Source organism: Hyaena hyaena, unplaced genomic scaffold (genome assembly GCF_003009895.1).
Source record: "Hyaena hyaena isolate Hyena2069 unplaced genomic scaffold, ASM300989v1 scaffold_7, whole genome shotgun sequence".
Taxonomy (NCBI): Eukaryota; Metazoa; Chordata; class Mammalia; order Carnivora; family Hyaenidae; genus Hyaena; species Hyaena hyaena.
The window spans coordinates 5087444-5104867 of NW_024080639.1; the positions used below are offsets into that span (position 1 = coordinate 5087444).

A 17424-nucleotide genomic window follows, 5' to 3' on the forward strand; every position below is an offset into this window, starting at 1 on the left:
TTAGCACTGGTTCCCAAACTTAGTGTGCATGCCAATCACCTGGAGGGTTTGTTCAAATACAGACCGCTGGGCCCCTCCTCAAAGTTTCTGCTTCAGTGGCTTGGGGGCAAGGCCTTAGAATTTGTCCGTATATACAAAGAAGAAAAAGACTACCGCCAAAACAGTAAAACTAGAAAAATACAGGAACAGTTATAGGAAAAAAAAAATCAAAGCCCCTTAAAGCACATAGACATCCAATCTCCCCAGAAGAAGAGAAATGCAAATTAGAATGAGATATAATTTTTCATCTATCAAACTGGTTAAAATCCAACATTCTGACAATGTACTCTGCTGGTGAGGCTACAGCAAAATAGACACTCTCAAGCACCGCTGGTGGAGATGCAAAATGGCTCAAATTCTAAGGAGGGGACTACAGCAGTAATTAGTGAAATTACAACTCCATCTATTCTCTGACGCAACAAGCCCACTTCTCGGAATCTATCCCAAAGACGCAATGGCAAAAACAGAAAATAACATCTGTAAAAAAACTTTTTGCTGCGGCTCTATTTGTAATAGCAAAGGACAGGAAACTAAAATACCCATCAATAGCAGGCAGGTTGAATGAACCAGGAACACCTACACGATGCAGTAATACAATATGAAGATATAAAAAAGAAACAAGAGGGGAGGCTGGTGGCTCAGCTTGTTAAGTGTCTGACTCTTGATTTCAGCCCAGGTTATGATCTCATGGTTTGTAGGATTGAGACCTGTGTGGAGCTCTGTACTGACAGCACAGAGCTTGCTTGGGATTCTCTCTCCCTCTACCTCTGACCCTCCCCAACTTGCACACATGCTCTCTTGCACACATACTCTCTCTCTCAAAATAAATAACAAACTTAAAAAAAAAAAGAAGTGAGAAAGATACCTATGTATTATGATGATTAATAAAGGAGAAAAGAAAAGCAAGATACAGAAGCACTACTTTTAAGAAAGGGGTGAAATACAAATGCCTACATATTTGCTTATGTTTTCAAAATAAGAACAATAGAATGATAAATCAAAACCCCAAAAGGATGGTTACCAGAAAGGAAAGAACAGGGCCAAAGGAGTACCTTTTTAAGTGCACAGTTCAGTGGCAGTACATGCATTCACACTGCTGGGCCACCACCACCACCACCATCCACCTGCAGAACTTGTCCATCCCTTGGGGCGCCTGGGGGGCTCAGTCAGTTAAGCATCCAACTTCAGCTCAGGTCATGATCTCACGGTTCGTGGGTTCAAGCCCTGTGTTGGGCTCTGTGCTGACAGCTCAGAGGCTGGAGACTGTTTCGGATTCTGTGTCTCCCTCTCTCTCTGACCCTCCCCCCTCCCCCCAAAAAAGAACTTGTCCATACCATAGTGAACCTGCATCCAATTAAACAGCATGCCCCTACTCCCTCCTTCCCCACCCTGATGGCCATTGTTCTACATTCTGCCCTTATGATTCTAACTATTCTAGGTACTTCATAAATGGAATCATACAATATTTGTCCTTTTGTGTTTGGTTTATTTCACTTAATGCAATGTCTTCAAGATTCACCCATGCTGTAGTATTAGAATTTCATTCCTTTTTAAAGCTGAAAAATGTTCCATCATATTTATAGATCATATTTTTCTCTAAATACATCTTGTTTCAGTTTTGTTGTGTGTGTGTGTGTTTTTTAAATAGGCTCCATGTCCAACATGGGGATCAAACTCACAACCCTGAGATTAGGAGTCACATGCTCTACTGACTGAGCCAGCCAGCTACCCCAACTCGTTTCAGTTTTAATTTTGAAACTGTGTAAAATAAAAATTAAACCAAATGAAAAAAGGCCTCTTAAAAAAAAGGAAACCTAGAACAATTGAAACTAACTTTATAACAAGCCACAAAGAGAATTTTTTCAAGCAACCTTAAAATACAGCAATTTGACTGTACAATCTTGGAGGAATTTTCCTAAGGATGAGAAGAATCACAAAGAAATCTTAAACTACATTCAGTAGTGTTACTGTTAGTAAAAACAGCATTGTTATCTTGAAACTATGAAATACATTCTGTGGGATAAAGCAAATAATTTCAATGTCACTAAGAAGCAAAATTTGCAGTACAAAAAAGATACAAATTTATGTATCAAAAGTAAAAATACTCTGCCCTCTTAAACTGGAAATATCAGTATGACATTGTGATTTATTTTTCTCTTCCCATGAAATTCTTATTTCCTAGTTATTTCCACTAAAAGAGTCCAGAGCAATGACAACATAGCAGAAAGTATTCCAAAATTCAATTTCCCACTAAAGATATCAGGGCTTCTTGGAAAAATGGTTCCAGATTTTAAGCAGAAAAAGTACAAGATGAGGCTGAGACAGCTGCTTGTGCCTGAGAAGCTTTCAAATCTAGTGGGTTCAGGAGCCACAGAGAAGAGGCTTCTACTACTGACAGATGGAACAACTGGGACAATTTCTTTCCTTGTTGTTTTTCTTTAAAAGGAAGAGAGAGAGAGCATGGGTGAGTAAGAGGGACAGAAGGAGACAGAATCCTAAGCAGGCTTCACACTCAGCACAGAGCCCTACATGGGGCTTAATCCCACGACCCTGAGATCATGACATGAGCTAAAGTCAATAATCAGACACTTTATCGAGTAAGCCGTCAAGTGCCCCTACAGATGGGACAGTTTCTGCATCAAAGAAAAAAAGCTTATATTGGAATGAAATACAAATCTATTAAAAGCCACGAGTTCATAATATTTTAAAAACCTCACTGATCACTTCCTGAGACTGCAGAGGGCACTAACTTGCTATTCTGGAGAAAAGGGTAGGGGTGCAGGATCATATACAAAAAAAAAAAAAGACAAAATTAGAATGTGTCCATTTTGTAGCCACTGATAAAATAACAGATCTAGACAATATTAATCTCTGAGGCTACAACCAGAAAGGAATCCACCAATTAATCTTTTTTTAAAAATTTTTTTTGTTTATTTATTAGACAGAGACAGAGCATGAGTGGGGGAGGGGCAGAGAGAGAGGGAGAAACAGAATATGAAACAGGCTCCAGGCTCTGAGCTGTCAGCACAGAACCTGATGCGGGGCTCAAACCCACGAACCACGAGATCATGACCTGAGTGAAGTCAGATGCTTAACCGACTGAGCCACCCAGGTGCCCCTCCACCAATTAATCTTAACATCACTATTTATGAAAATATATCATTTGTGATAAGAAAGTAGAAAATACAAACAACACTATGAATTTTTCTTGCAAAAAATCTGATCCCGAATCTAATTAAGGCTCTAGACCTAGCTCCCTAGGATATACGACCATAGAGGGACACAGTAACAACACCACTGTGAGCAACCAGCCCAACCTCAGAACACGAAAAATTCTGTAAGACAAATGACAGGTTCTTCTAGCACAGGGAGAAGGGGGTTGGTAGGGGAAATGTTTTAAATTAAGAGATTTAAGAACCTGTGAATATACTAAAAACCACTGAATTGTACACTTTAAATGGGTGAATGCTATGGTATGTGAATTAAATCTCACTAAAGCCATTAAAAAAAATTTGAAATGGAAGTATCAACCAAAAGCAATGTGTGGATCTTGTTTGGATTCTGATTTGAACGAAAGCAACTAAAAAGACATTTTTATGGCAATCAGAAAACACTGAAGTCAGACTGCCTATCAAAATGATAATAAAACAATGTCTGTTAATTTGGGGGTAATGGTACGGTGGTTACGTTTCCTACCAAAGTCCATTTTCTGTCACAGACACATAATGAAGCACATAATATATAATACTTATGGGTGAAATAAACATGATTTGCTTTAAAGCAGCCCAGGAAACCAAAACAAAGAGTAAGGGAGATGAAGAGAACAAGAAGCCTAGGACGTTGCCAACTCGGTGACGCCTGTGATTGCTGATACTATTGTCTTTGCTTTTAGGGATGTTTGAAAACTTCATCAATACAAAACAAAAAATAAAAGTGAGAAAGCACCCAACACAGAGGTGCCGGTGGATCACCGTGCAGGGTCAGGGGGCATGCCTGAAAAATTCTATAAAATGTTATGGAAGAAGACAAGTCGCTTTCAGAGAACATATTTATGACCTGTACATCACCTAAGCTACATTGATAAAAAAGATCTGTGTGTGTTGGTGGCAGTGGTGGGAAGAAGGAAAATATTTTACTTTTTAAGCACATGTGATTTCTCTTTACAAAGATCATATATTACTCTTCTAACAAATGCTTTTTAAAAATATTTTTATTTATTTATTTTAATGTTTATTTATTTTTGAGAGAGGGAGACACAGAGTGCGAGTGGAGAGGGGCAGAGAGAGAGGGAGACACAGACTCCAAAGCAGGCTCCAGGCTCTGAGCTGTCAGCACAGAGCCCAACCCGGGGCTTGAACTCACAAACAGTGAGATCGGACCTGAACAGAAGTCAGGTGCTTAATTGACTGAGCCATCCAGGGGCCCCTAAAAAGTTATTTTTAATGTTTAATTTTATTTTTGAGAGAGAGAGACTGGGTGCAAGTGGGGAAGGGACAGAGAGAGAGGGACAGAGGATCCAAAGTGGGCACAGGGCCCAAACTCACAAACCATGAGATCATGACCTGGGCCAAAGTCAGACCCTTAACTGACTGAGCCACCCAGGCGCCCCCAAGAGTAAATACTTTAAAACAATGGTTAAGTCATGAACTTTGCCTCCATAATGCAGAATCTTTGCTGGTTTCATACAAAATTTTTTTTAAGAATCTTACCTGAGAAATGTTCTTGGAGGCCATTGTTTGCAATAGGGCCCTCAAGGCACTACTTATAGCTTCTAGAAAGTCAACATGCTTAGCAAAATCTAAAACACAAAAGCGAAATACAAATTTGTCTTTCTCTAAGACAAGTCATTTTGTAGAAAAAGAAACAATCAAAACACTGCATGTTAAATCTTAATATATGCTATTGTAATTAACACTTTTGATATTGAGCCAAACCTTCTAGTTAACAGTTCCCTGTGAACTGCATACTTGAATTTGAAGAGATGTCCACAACTGAAATAATCATAACAACGGTGCATTCTACAGGATAGTCTTCACCTTCCAGACACTGGATTTTCATCTGAACTCCTTCTTTGGCACGTGATAAACCTGAGCTGGCTTTTGTAGATGAATTCAGCCTTTTGCAGGTTGCCATCACGGTGCGAGGCAGACCTAGCACGGAGATGTGTCCCAAATCACAGTGCTTCCTCACCAACCTAAGTGCACTGCGTAGTTAAGAACTGTTGTTTTTCCACAGGGCCAGGCTGCTACACCTCCAAGGTTTCAGTGGCTTCTATGAATTTAACTGACCCAACTTCCCCTTCCCATGCCTGCTCATTTTCACTCTTTTCTTATTGCCCCTTCTTCCAACATAGGACAAAGGGAACAATGTAACAAACAATTGTGTTTACAGTTATACAGAAGAGTGAGGGTCACCCAGGTGGGAAGGGAAAGTGATAGACTTGCTGTGGTAGATTACATATTAAGTAGCCACAACGGTACTACCAGTTCTGAAAGATCTTCCCAAGCCTTGCCACTTTCCATAAGGATGTAGCACCTATTTCCCCTCCCCGTGAATCTGGGGGTGGGGTGGGGGGGCTCTGTGACTTCTGTAATCAACAGGACACATGAACATGACAGGCTAGATCATAAAAGGCACCACAGCTTGCATCTGACTCACATGTGTTTGCTCTTTTCTCTCTTTCAACTCTTGCCCTTGGAACCCAGGCACCATATTATGAGGAAGCCTAGGGCCTATGAAGAGGTCACCTATGCGTGTTCCGGCTGACAGCCCCTGAACCAACTATCAACATGTGAGTGAACAAGACTTCAGATGTTCTGGCTCCCAGTTTTCTGGAAGGAGCCCTAGAGTTAGTTCCTCAACCCTAGCACCGTGGACATTTTGGACCAGACGATTCTTTGGTGTCCCCTCTACACCGTAGGGTACAGAGCAGCATCTCTAGCTTCCACCCTCTAGATAACAGCAGCAACCCCCAAGTTGTAACAACAAAAAATACCTCCAGAATTTTTGCCAGAAATTGGCAAATGTCCCCTGGTGGGGAAAACTGCCCTCAGTCGAGAACCCCCGGCCTAGACACTGTGAGGTAGAGACAAACCACCTCCACTGTGCACTGTCTGAATTCCTGACCTATAGCAACATTGTGAAAATCTCACCAGTACTGTTGTTTTAAGCCACAAAGTTTTAGGGTGCTTTGCTAAATGGTAACAGATACCTTGGCTTTCTTCCTGGTGCCTGGGGCTCTAGAAAGATTCCAACGCCCCTTTCTGGACTGCCTGCATGAGAACTAGCCAGCTTCTGCACAAATTTGAATCAAGGCTTACTATATTTTTTTTGGCTCTCATTTTCAGATATATGTTATGTACCGAAGTAGGGAGTTGCTGTAAGTTTCATAGAACATACACTAAGATAGCTTTAGGATCAGACAGACCTGGGATGGAATCCCACCTTTCACTTTATATGACCTCTTACGGTGGCCTCTGGTCAAATGTTACCTCCTCGGAGAAACCTTTCAACGTAAACCCATCTAATCTGGCACCTGAACCAATTTTGCTGTCATTTCTTCTTCCTACATAAAATTACACTAAATCTCTGAGATTGTAAGCTCCCTGAGCACAGTGCTCTTCATTCACATCTGTCTCCAGCAGCCCTGGAGAGTGGTACATGGCATAAAGCATCTAATAAATATGCGCTGAAGGAATGAATGCCCCAGAAGGAGTTCCCCAACCTCTTAAATCTCAGCTTTCTTATTAGGAGGATGGAGTATTAATGCCTCGTTCCTAAAGCCTAGCACCTAAAAGGCACTCAAAAATTTGTGTAAGGTCATAACTAGTCAAATACAAAAAGTCACCATACTGGCTGTGAAAATTAAGTTATATTTATATTTGATTACAGCTGTTAAGTGTAGCCCTAGACATTCATGAACTGCACATAAAACAGGCAAACGACATCATGAAGAAATAACTCAATACAAACTAGAACACACTCAGAAACAATTTTTTTCTTTCATTCTAAGAGAAATAACCATTACTTTAGATTCAAAACCCTAATCTAAACCACACTGCTGTTTTACATTATATGTAATTCATACTTTCCCTAAATTAAGGATTATTATTTGGGTAACATATTAATTCACATTTCTGGTCATTTATCCAATTTGGGAAAAGAATTTCAAACTACCCTGACTTTCTGAAAGATTCTCAGTAAAAGGTCAACACATATGGTATTGTTGAAGAAATTAAGTAAAGGTCAATCAATAGAAGTTAAACAAAAGAGGTGACTGAAAATGTCTTTCCCCTCAAAAACTTTTGTACAGCATTTAGGAATTTGTAGCACATCTAAACACAGGTAAATAATCAATCCACAAGTAATTGAGCAGCAAATTTTATTTAGGTGAATTGTTCAAACTGATTTTCCATTTCCTTCCTTCCTTCCTTCCTTCCTCCCTTCCTTCCTTCCTTCCTTTCTTTGAAAGTTTATTTAAGAGAGGGTGAGAGAATTCTAGGCAGGCCCTGTGCTGTCAGCACAGAGCCCGATGTGGGGCTTGAACTCGTGAATCATCAGATCATGACCTGAGCTGCAGTGGGACGCTAACTGACTAAGCCACCCAGGCACCCTTCTTTTTTTTTTTTAATGTTCCTTTTTTTTTTTTTTTTTTTTATCTCTGCACCTAACATGGGGCTCGAACTTATGACCCCAAGATCAAGGGTCGTATGCTCTTCTGACTGAGCCAGCCAGGTGTCCCTGATTTTCAATGTTCTAAAATAGAAGATATCCCAGAACAGGCGCTACTATCAGTCTAACAAAAAAGAACTTTCTGCTTCCCCAAATGTGAGAAAACAGAAAACCCTCAATGATTATAGAAACTATGTAATGGAGCAAATGAGAGACTGGACCCAATACGAAAATACAACATCACTAAAATTTTCTTGATGTTTTGAAGATCAACAGTTTTTAATGAAGGAGACCAAGATACTAATGTACTGAATACAAAGACCAGATACTATGCACAACTTTCTTTTACCTCTGATGTCAGCCACAATCATAAGTACGTATCACAAATTTTACTATTCAGAACCGTTTTTTTTCTTAATGTCTTTATCTTGAGAGAAAGACACAGTGTGATCAGGGGGAGGGGCAGAGAGAGAGGGAGACACAGAATCTGAAGCAGGCTTGAGGCTCTGAGCTTTCAGCACAGAGCCTGATGTGGGGCTTAAACTCACAGACTGTGAGATCACACATGGCCTAAGCTGCAGTCAGACACTTAACTAAGCCACTCAGGCACCCCTAGAATTGTATTTTAGTATTAAAAGTAAAGTAAGTTAGGAGCACCTGGGTGGCTCAGTTGGTTAAGTGTCTGACTTTGGCTCAGGTCATGGTCTCACGGTTCATGAGTTCAAGCCCCACATCGGGCTCTGTGCTGACAGCTCAGAGCCTGAGGCCTGCTTTGGATTTTGTGTCTCCCTCTCTGTCTGTCCCTCCCCTGCTTGCACTCTGCCTCTCTCTCTCTCTCTCAAAAATAACTAAAAACATTTAAAATTTCTAAAAAAAGTAAAATAAGTTATGCAGAGTTGTAGGATCCTCATACCTTTAATGTTCAGAGATAATAACACAAAAAGAGAAATTTAGCCCCATCCTCCACAAAATTCTCCAATAACAGTTCAAACCACCCACCTAGAACCCACACGGTTATATAATTTAATAAATCTCTGTTTAAAAGAAATTTTAGAATACCATCTCTAAATACAAGCAATTATCCTTTATCAAAAATTTCATTCTGATAAGAAAAGGTTATGTCAATAATACTTACGAAATTGGAATTTACTTAAAGTGTTTAATTCTACTTTCCCACAGTTCAGGAACTTTCCTTTATTCTTCCAAGGCTGAGCTTAGTATCGTTTTCCTGTGATCTTCCAGGTAATAAATGTGCAAGCATGAGGGACCACAAAGAGCCAGCTGACCTGGGAGAAGTGTCCCTGTTTTCCGTCCAGCAGAGGCACAACAGAACGCATGCGCTCACTTCAAGTGAGACAAACCCTCTGTGCCAGCCAGGGATGGGGCTGCTGGCACCTTGACTGGACTCCCACTGAAAAATGGCTCAGAGGCAAGACATGAGGGTTTGCTCTGCCAGTGAGGCAGACAGGATTCCCTCGTGTGAGGTGGGTCTCAGGAGCCATGACAGGCTTGGGCAGGTCATGGTCCCCTGAGCCTGGCTGTGCAGAACCCCATTTGGGCCAGCTCCCTGCAGGGCGCCCATGTGAATGGGTGGATGGGAGAGGGCCTGAGCAACAGCAGCCCTCCCCCTTCCCTACCATGGGACATTCAGCTGGGCTGACAGGAGCCACAGTGTCAGCAAAAGTCAGATAAAACGTTCCCCTCTCCAGTGACCCTCCCCCCACCATGCCATCCAGATCTCCGCCTGGTTCATAGATTAGGAGACAAGCACAAAGTTACAGCAGGGGTGCTCGGGTGGCTCGTTCAGTTAAGCTTCCCACTCTTGATTTTGGTTCAGGTCATGATTCTCATGGTTCGTGAGTTGGAGCCCCACATCAGGTTCTGCACTGACAGTGTGAAGCCTGCCTAGGATTCTCGGTCTCCGTCTCTCAAAAATAAACAAACATAAAAAAGAAAAGAAACGAAGAGAAAAGCTACTGTTATCTGGGCAGCTCACACTGGCGAGCCACTTCTGTGCCACAGCTTGCCCAGTCCTGTCCGTATCCTGTGCTAGATGTGCCTGGGTACAGTTTTCACATGATCACATGCAGCTAGATTGCACAGCCTGCAACACCTGCTGACTAACACATGTTGGAAGGTCAGGAGAGACAGAATACCTACATATACACACGGGTTTCTGAACAATTACTTAACTTTTTAAAAATGACCTAGAACTTCTGAAACATGCACTATTAAATGCACAGCACCTCATGTTAACTTGACGGAGTGCAAAACAGATGTCTGAAAGAACCGGCTGGGGGTTGGGTGCCTGGCTGGCTCAGTCAGAGGAGCAAATGACTCTTTATCTCAGGGTTGAGTTTGAGCCCCATGTTGGCTGGGGAGATTACTTAAAAATAAAATCTTTAAAATTAATAATAATAAAAATTTTAATTTAAAGCAAAGAACTGGGGAGCAACTCTTGAATGAATGTTTATGTAGAAACTTGCAATTAGTCAAAATCGACCATGTTTTGATCTTTTAAGAGTTTCAGCCTTTTTTTAATACAATTTTTTTTAACGTTATTCACTTTTGAGAGACAGCACGAGTAGGGGAGGGGCAGAGAAAGAGGGAGACACAAAATCTGAAGCAGGCTCCAGGCTCTAAGCTGTCAGCACAGAGCCCAATGTGGGGCTAGAATTCATGATCTGCGAGATCATGACCTGAGACAAAGTTGGATGCTCAATCAACTGAGGCACCCAGGTGCTCCACAACTTTTTTTCTTTTTTTTTGAAGCCTTATTTATGCAAGTGATCTCTACCCCCAAGATGGGGCTCAAACTCCTAACCTCATGTGCTCCTCCAACTGAGTCAGCCTGGTGCCCCTGAGTGTCAGCTCTGGGCTTAACATTGTATCTAAGAAGAGAATACATTAAATAAATACTTTACAATGAAATTTGTGAATAATATACTGATGGTAACACAGTGGGGTTATATCTTAATTTGGTGGTTAAATTCTAAGGTTAGTACAGAAAGCAAATATTACATATCTTCAAGTTTACCCTCAAAAACTCCCTTAAAGACACTTTGAAATTGAGGATCTGAGAGCAGCAAATTCTTACCTCCCAAATTACCCTCACTGCAGATATGAATGCTAGGTAGGGTAATATGGAGAATTTTCCTTTGCTACATAAAGTACTATTTTCCCCTCCCTCTCAGTCTCTCATCTTTGGTTTGAGCGGCTATAGTTTAATGTGACCAAGTCAAATGAGATTCTACCACCACAAGCTATGAAATCCTGTTAGAAGAACATGCACTAACCCTCACACAGCTAGGCCACTTAGAAAGAATAGTTAACTACATACTGTATCTCTTTAGGTTTCTATGTACAAATGAAATTGATCCATATTAGAGACTTGGTAACACCTCTTACCATGCAAAGGTGTTTGAAAAAAGAAATGCATTAGAAAAAAGCAGAGTCCAGTGCTGTGTATCTGGTAGTCTATTTGCCTTAAGAACACATGTATGTACTTCTTTTTTTTTTTTTTTTTTTTCAAATCATATACATACTTTGATATGGAGAATTCCTCTGGAAGAACACACAAGGAACTGGTAACAGTGATGGACTCTAGGAGAGGAACTGGGTGGTATGAGGAAAAGGAGGGAGGATTTCTGCTTTATGTCCTATAGTAACTTGTGAATTCTGTAATACAGGTATGGATTACCCAATCAAATGTAAATCAATGATTTTATGTTTAAGAAGAAAACTGAAGAAAATAAAGACTAGATAGGGTGGCCAGGTGGCTCAGTCAGTTAAGCATCCAACTCCTGATTTCGGCTCAGGTCATGATCTGAGGGTCGTGGGATCAAGCCCCGGGTCGGGCTCTGTGCAGATAATACAGATCCTGCTTGGGATTCTCTCTCTCTCTCTCTCTCTCAAAGAAAAACAAAACAAAAAATCTAAAAAAGAAAAAAATTAAGGCTTTAAAAAAAAGAAAAAAAAAAGAAAGACTAGAGAATTACCCAAATACCTTAATGGGGTAAGATATCTATGATATTTGTGATTCACCCTTATTGGCCTGATATGACTGGATGCAGGAAACACTAATAAAAACCAAAAACAACCCAGAGACCAGCATATGGGTTGGACTCTATACCTCTGGCAGCTATAAATATGACTCTGTGCTTGGGGAAGATTTCTGCTGGATGGAGGACAAACAGAACAATGCCAAAGTCCAAGTTCCTGGCCCTTCAAAACTCTCTTGACCCAAACCGTCTTTTGCAATGAGGCCTAAATATTTACCTGGCTGAGAAAAAAGCAGCTGTGACAGATGTTGTGCAAGTGTCTGAAGGGCTGCAGCTCCCCCCAGACAGTCCACATCCAGGAGGGATACGAGATTCTGGAGACACACCAGGGCTCTGCACTGAATAGTGTTCATCCTGGAAAGGAAGTGGAAGAATGTGCTGTTTCTCTAACAGGTTATCCAACAGACTCAGTATTAACTCCTCACCTACACTTCAGGCTCCGGCTGGGAATATCTGCAAGCAGCAGGTATAGGGCTATTAACAAAGAATCCTAAGGTGAACTGTTTATCTACCTAATCAAACTGCCTGAGCACTCAGGGCTTACGGCACAATTACTCACTTATGAGTCATAAAGAATCTGCTTTAGAAACATTTTTTTATGCACAGCAGCATCTGAAATATTTTTAATTGGGCAATATGACATACGTAAAGTGCTCAACACATATACAGAATTCAGTAGTTTATTCATAGTTTATAAAGCAAACACTGTGCACCCAGATACTAAACCCTGCTAGCACCCCCAAAGCCCATCTACTACTTCCCTATCATGCCCCACCTCTCTGACCCCTAAAGGTCACCACTACCCAGACTTTTATGGTAAATGTTTCCTTGTTCTTCTTTATAGGTTTACCACCTACATATGTATCCTGAGACAAAACAGATAAGTGTTATCAGCTTCTGAACATTGTAGAAATGGAATCACAGTGAGATTATTTTGTGCCTTGCCTTCTTGCTCAATGTTCTAGTTCGGCTTTTTTTTTTTTTTTTAACTAATGTATTCTCCTGTAAGATTTCGTCAAAACTTATTTATCCATTCTGCTACTGGACACTGAGGTTGTTGGTAGGTTGGGGCAACTATGAGCCACACTGCCATGTACATTCTCATGGCTTCATGCACATAAGCACCCATTTTTCTAGGGAAAACACTTAAGAGGCCCATCATCTCACGTAATAACATAATGACAAATAGTTTTTGAAAATAGGAAAGTTCTTACTTTCTAACCAAAGATTTCCAGGTGGGACTCCTAGAACATAGGTCAACTGCAATGCTGTTTGGAAAGGCGGTTTTCTCAAAAATCTAGATTTAAAAAGAAGGCGGTAAAGCAAAGCTTAAAGAGTGGAGTCATTTTACACAACACCCCTTTATCAAATCCCAGCATGCGACTTCTAAGTGAAATGGTTAGGCGTAGGAAGGGTCAACCCTTCCTCGTACTCTCGGTACCGTGAGTCCTAGCTTGCTTCCTGCCAGCTACCTCCAGTCTGGAAGCATGAGCAAACCTCTTTCCCATGCACAGTGAATGGCTAGCCCTCCCCATGCTCCAGAATGAGGCCAGACTTAAAACAGACTACCTTCTTTGGGATGAGGTAGTTGGTGAAAGCGGTGTGAACCTCATGGGAGAGGCAGAGGGGAGACAGCAGCTGGCCACCACACTCGCTGAAGGAATTTTCCATAAACGTGTCGCTCTCGTCACTGCTAGAAAGCTCTTCCCACTCATCGTCTGAGGGATCTGGGAAGAGTGCGAACCACACATAACTGGAATACTTAAGAAAATCCTCATGGAAGCTGCCCTTTCAGTCCGGGGGAGAATGTCTCAACGTAAACTGGTGACAAACCTTCAATGCAGCACATGTTGACAATAATTTCCAGGGCAGTCTGCTGGGCTGTCAACAATGCTATAGCCTCTCTCAATTCCTTGTCAGTGGGCTTTAAAAAAAAAAAAAGAAAGAAAGAAAGAAAGAAAGAAAAAATGAACTCTAATGTTTGGGAAAGTATTTTCACGTGAATGTCCTTAGTTAAAGCCTACTCCATGATTTCTACCCTTGGACTAGTGCACCTGGGGGATGGGGCAGCCAGAAGAAAAGCCCTAATGAGCTCAAGTACAAACAAGTGTTATGATTGGTCTTGGCACCGTGCAGCAGGCCGCTGTTAGCTGTGCTCCCATCCGTCTGCACTGTTGGTCTCTAAGTGTTGCTTAGTTAGCTGCAGAGAAGAGGTAAATATTCAGGAATTCTGAACTGAAGTCACCCTGAAACTTCATCTAATGTGTTAAGGAGGAGCTTGGCCCACTAAGATGAAAACAAGAGCTCATTTCAGAGACCAGGCGCTTATACACAACAAACCTGCTTTTAGATGCTCAGACATCCTCTTAGAAAAGACTGCATTTACAGGAACTACTAACAAGCCCTTAGATGCAGACAGGCTGGCTTCCTGACTTTCTCTGAAGGATGGCAATAGAGCATTTCCTTAAGACTGAAGAAAGGGAAGAACTTTTTTCCCCTGGGAATAATTAACATGAACTTACCAATTACCATTCTTAAATCCTCAAGTTACCTATGAAAAGTGAAATAGCTACACTGATATTCCAGAAGAGCACATAAGCTAAAAATAACATGTATTTCATTGTCTGAATGCTTCCCAATTTCAACAGGTTTCTGACTGCCTTCTTAATGCCTCTACAATATTCCATTTAATGGATACACTATCATTTATTAAGCATTCCACTAATTTGGAACATTACAGATTACTTGGATATTTCACTTCCTCAGATTTATGGTGTCAAAAGGGACATCTCCAGATCCTGTGACACGTTCCTATTTTCTTTCCAGAATTTTCATGATTTTCAGCCTTCCACCAACTTCTCGTACAATAATTTGACTGTAATTTTGAACCAGTTCAAAATTATTTTTTTATTTTTGTTCTAAGTTTTATTTATTATGTAACCTTTGCACCTGATGGGAGGTTCAAACCCATGACCCTTAGATCAAGAGTCACATACTCCTCTGACTGAGCCAGCCAGGTGCCCCAATATTCAAAATTATTATTATTAAAGAATAATAAGTAGGCATGTCTGGCTGGCAGTCAGTACAGCATACAACTCTTGATCTCAGGGTTGTGAGTTCAAACCCCACACTGGGTGTAGAGATTCCTTAAAGTAAAATCTGGGGCGCCTGGGGGACTCAGTCAGTTGGGCATCCAACTCATAGCTTTGCCTCAGGTCATGACCTCACGGTTCATGGATTTGAACCCCCGCATTGGACTGACGATACAGAGCCTGCTTGGGGTTCTCTCTCCCTATCTCTCTGTCTGTCCCTCTTACCCACTAGTGCTCTCTCTCAAAATTTAAAAAAAAAATTAAATATATAAATATACAACAAAAAGTAAATACATTTTTGTTCTTAATTATAATTTTATTATTATTTATTTATTTATTAAAAGATAGTAATTTTATTAATAATTACTTTAAAAGCAACATGCTAATTTAAAACATGTAGCTTAGGAATTCCTGCATTTGTATTCCTTTTATCACTGGCAAGAATGTATATAAAAATTATTTCTATCTGCTGTGTATAGGACGTTCAAGTAAACATTTATTAGACTCAAAGCTAAGTAAGATATGTTGTTGCTGAGCTCTCATTCCCTTGAGATATATGAAGATCTGGCTCAGAAGAACCCTGAAATTAGGTTCTATTGTTTTATGTAATTCTGCTCAGAACAGTTCCCTGCTTCTTACTGTCATCAAACTAACATAAAGAACCAATCTAGATGAAATGCCATGACATCTGAGATTTGCTTCAAAATACTCAGCACTGAGATGGGAGGGGGGGTGGGGAAGTAGATGAAATAAAACAGGCTATGATCACTGATAACTGTGGAAGCTGGGCGAAGGACTCCTCTATTTCTGCATATGTTAAAACAACAACTTGGGTTGGTTCTTTTTTTTACGTATTTGTGGCTATTACCTTCTGAAGTTAAATGATATGATTAAAGATTTTGATCCCAAAGGACTCCTGCACCAGCCACTGGGCAGTGAGAAAGACCAGGGCCGATGGGCATTACATTTATGTTCCTGGCACATATCAGCACAGTGCCCAGCACCCTACTGGTACTTAAACATTGACTGACCAGCCTGTTAACCATCCAGTCTACTCAGTAATGCTAATAGACTTTAAAAAACAAGCTTTTGTTATGAGAAAACACTGCATTTTATAAGCACCAATGTTGTATTTTTAAATAATACGTGGGAGAGTAAATGGCTAAATGACAGTTAAATATCAACATTTTCTACATGGTGCCACTTAGTCTTGGTAGACCTGGGCCTCGGTCCCCTCGTGCTCCCCTTCGGAGTCCCCTGGAAGCAGGGCTGAGAGTGCTGAAGCTTAGGGTGCTGTGCGTTCTCCGGCTCCCCGTGAGGGGTTTCTGGTATTTCAGGGTTCCCTGACAGCCTGTAGCCTTGGCTTCTGCCGACGGGCACTAGTCGTGGTAAAACGTGCCCCCACTGGGACAAACTCAGTGCGCCACCACGGCTGCAGAGGAGCCTCCACGCCCTGATCTGTCACACCCTGCCTTTCCCCCGGTGGAGACCACGTACGCCCCAGATCCAGGACTGACCCTTCCCGTGACAACTGAAGAGAAAAATGCTCCTAGGGTGCTTTATAAATACGCCTTTGCAAGGATAAGGCACATGGCTTTAAATTCTACTCAGACTACAGACAAAAAGTAAAGCTGGGGTTCAAATATGTGCCTGCCTGCACCAAAAGGGGTGTCACAATCCTGAAGCGACTTGATGATCTGCAAGCGGCTCCCGGCTTCTCACTTTCATATTCACCCACAACTCACTGCTGCTGTGTGCCTAAGGGCTCACCACGGGGCAGGAAAGTAGCTCCGACTGCAACATCCTGGCTTAGCTGAAACAGCACCGATTCGTGCTTTACAAGACTTCGTGAACCCCAGAAAGTAGGATACTGTTATATTTCTTTTCAGGTATATTCCATTGAAACAATTTTCATTGGACATAAACTTCTCACAACTCTAAGGCTCTGACTAAAGACAGCTCTCTGTTTCAATTCATTCTATACCAATCGGGACGAGCCACATGCAGAGCTACAGAAAGTGCGAGGGAATGGGAAGGGCACATGGGAAGGGCACATGGGAAGGGCACGCTTCCGGCTCGGGCTTCTTCTGCCTCCTTCGGAATGAAGAGAGTCAGCAGCCTCACTGACCGCCCCCGCCTCCGGGCCCCTAAGGACACCTGCTTCTGCCTGTGCTGCTTCTGCCCCATCCTTTAAGACAGCTGGGTGTTCTGTCCCCAAAGCCTTCTCTGACCAATGCTCCATCCCCTCTCCCAACAGGGCTATCTATCTGGTGTGCCTCTTCACTCCCTCACAAATCTGTGCCCAGCCCCATCACTGCTCTTAGCACGGGCACATTATAATACGTCCTAATTCTGCATCTGTCCTCCCAAGCTGGAAAAGGTCCCTGAAGACAAAACGTCTTCATCGTCTTTCTAGCATCAGCATCTGGCACGGTGCCTGGCACACAGCAGGAGCACAGGAAAGGTGCCGCTGAATGAAGAAGGCCAGCCTGTCGTGCTCCCTGCTCTCCTCCGTGGGGGAGATGTCTTTCCAAAGAACGGCCCCACGTCTGCTGACTGGC

The 17424-nt window shown here is 41.8% G+C and overlaps 1 protein-coding gene across 4 annotated transcripts in view; it reads right to left on the reverse strand.

The window, feature by feature from the left end:
- Nucleotides 1-17424, reverse strand: part of HEATR3 (HEAT repeat containing 3) — a 40276-nt gene that overhangs the window by 10952 nt on the left and 11900 nt on the right. For all 4 annotated transcript variants that reach the window (XM_039242330.1, XM_039242315.1, XM_039242323.1 and 1 more), the window contains 5 exons: nucleotides 13605-13695; nucleotides 13341-13498; nucleotides 12986-13068; nucleotides 11989-12125; nucleotides 4749-4837 (listed from right to left, as the gene is read on the reverse strand). In XM_039242330.1, the coding sequence (XP_039098261.1) occupies nucleotides 4749-4837; nucleotides 11989-12125; nucleotides 12986-13068; nucleotides 13341-13498; nucleotides 13605-13695 (558 nt within the window). The remainder of the gene's footprint in view (nucleotides 1-4748; nucleotides 4838-11988; nucleotides 12126-12985; nucleotides 13069-13340; nucleotides 13499-13604; nucleotides 13696-17424) is intronic.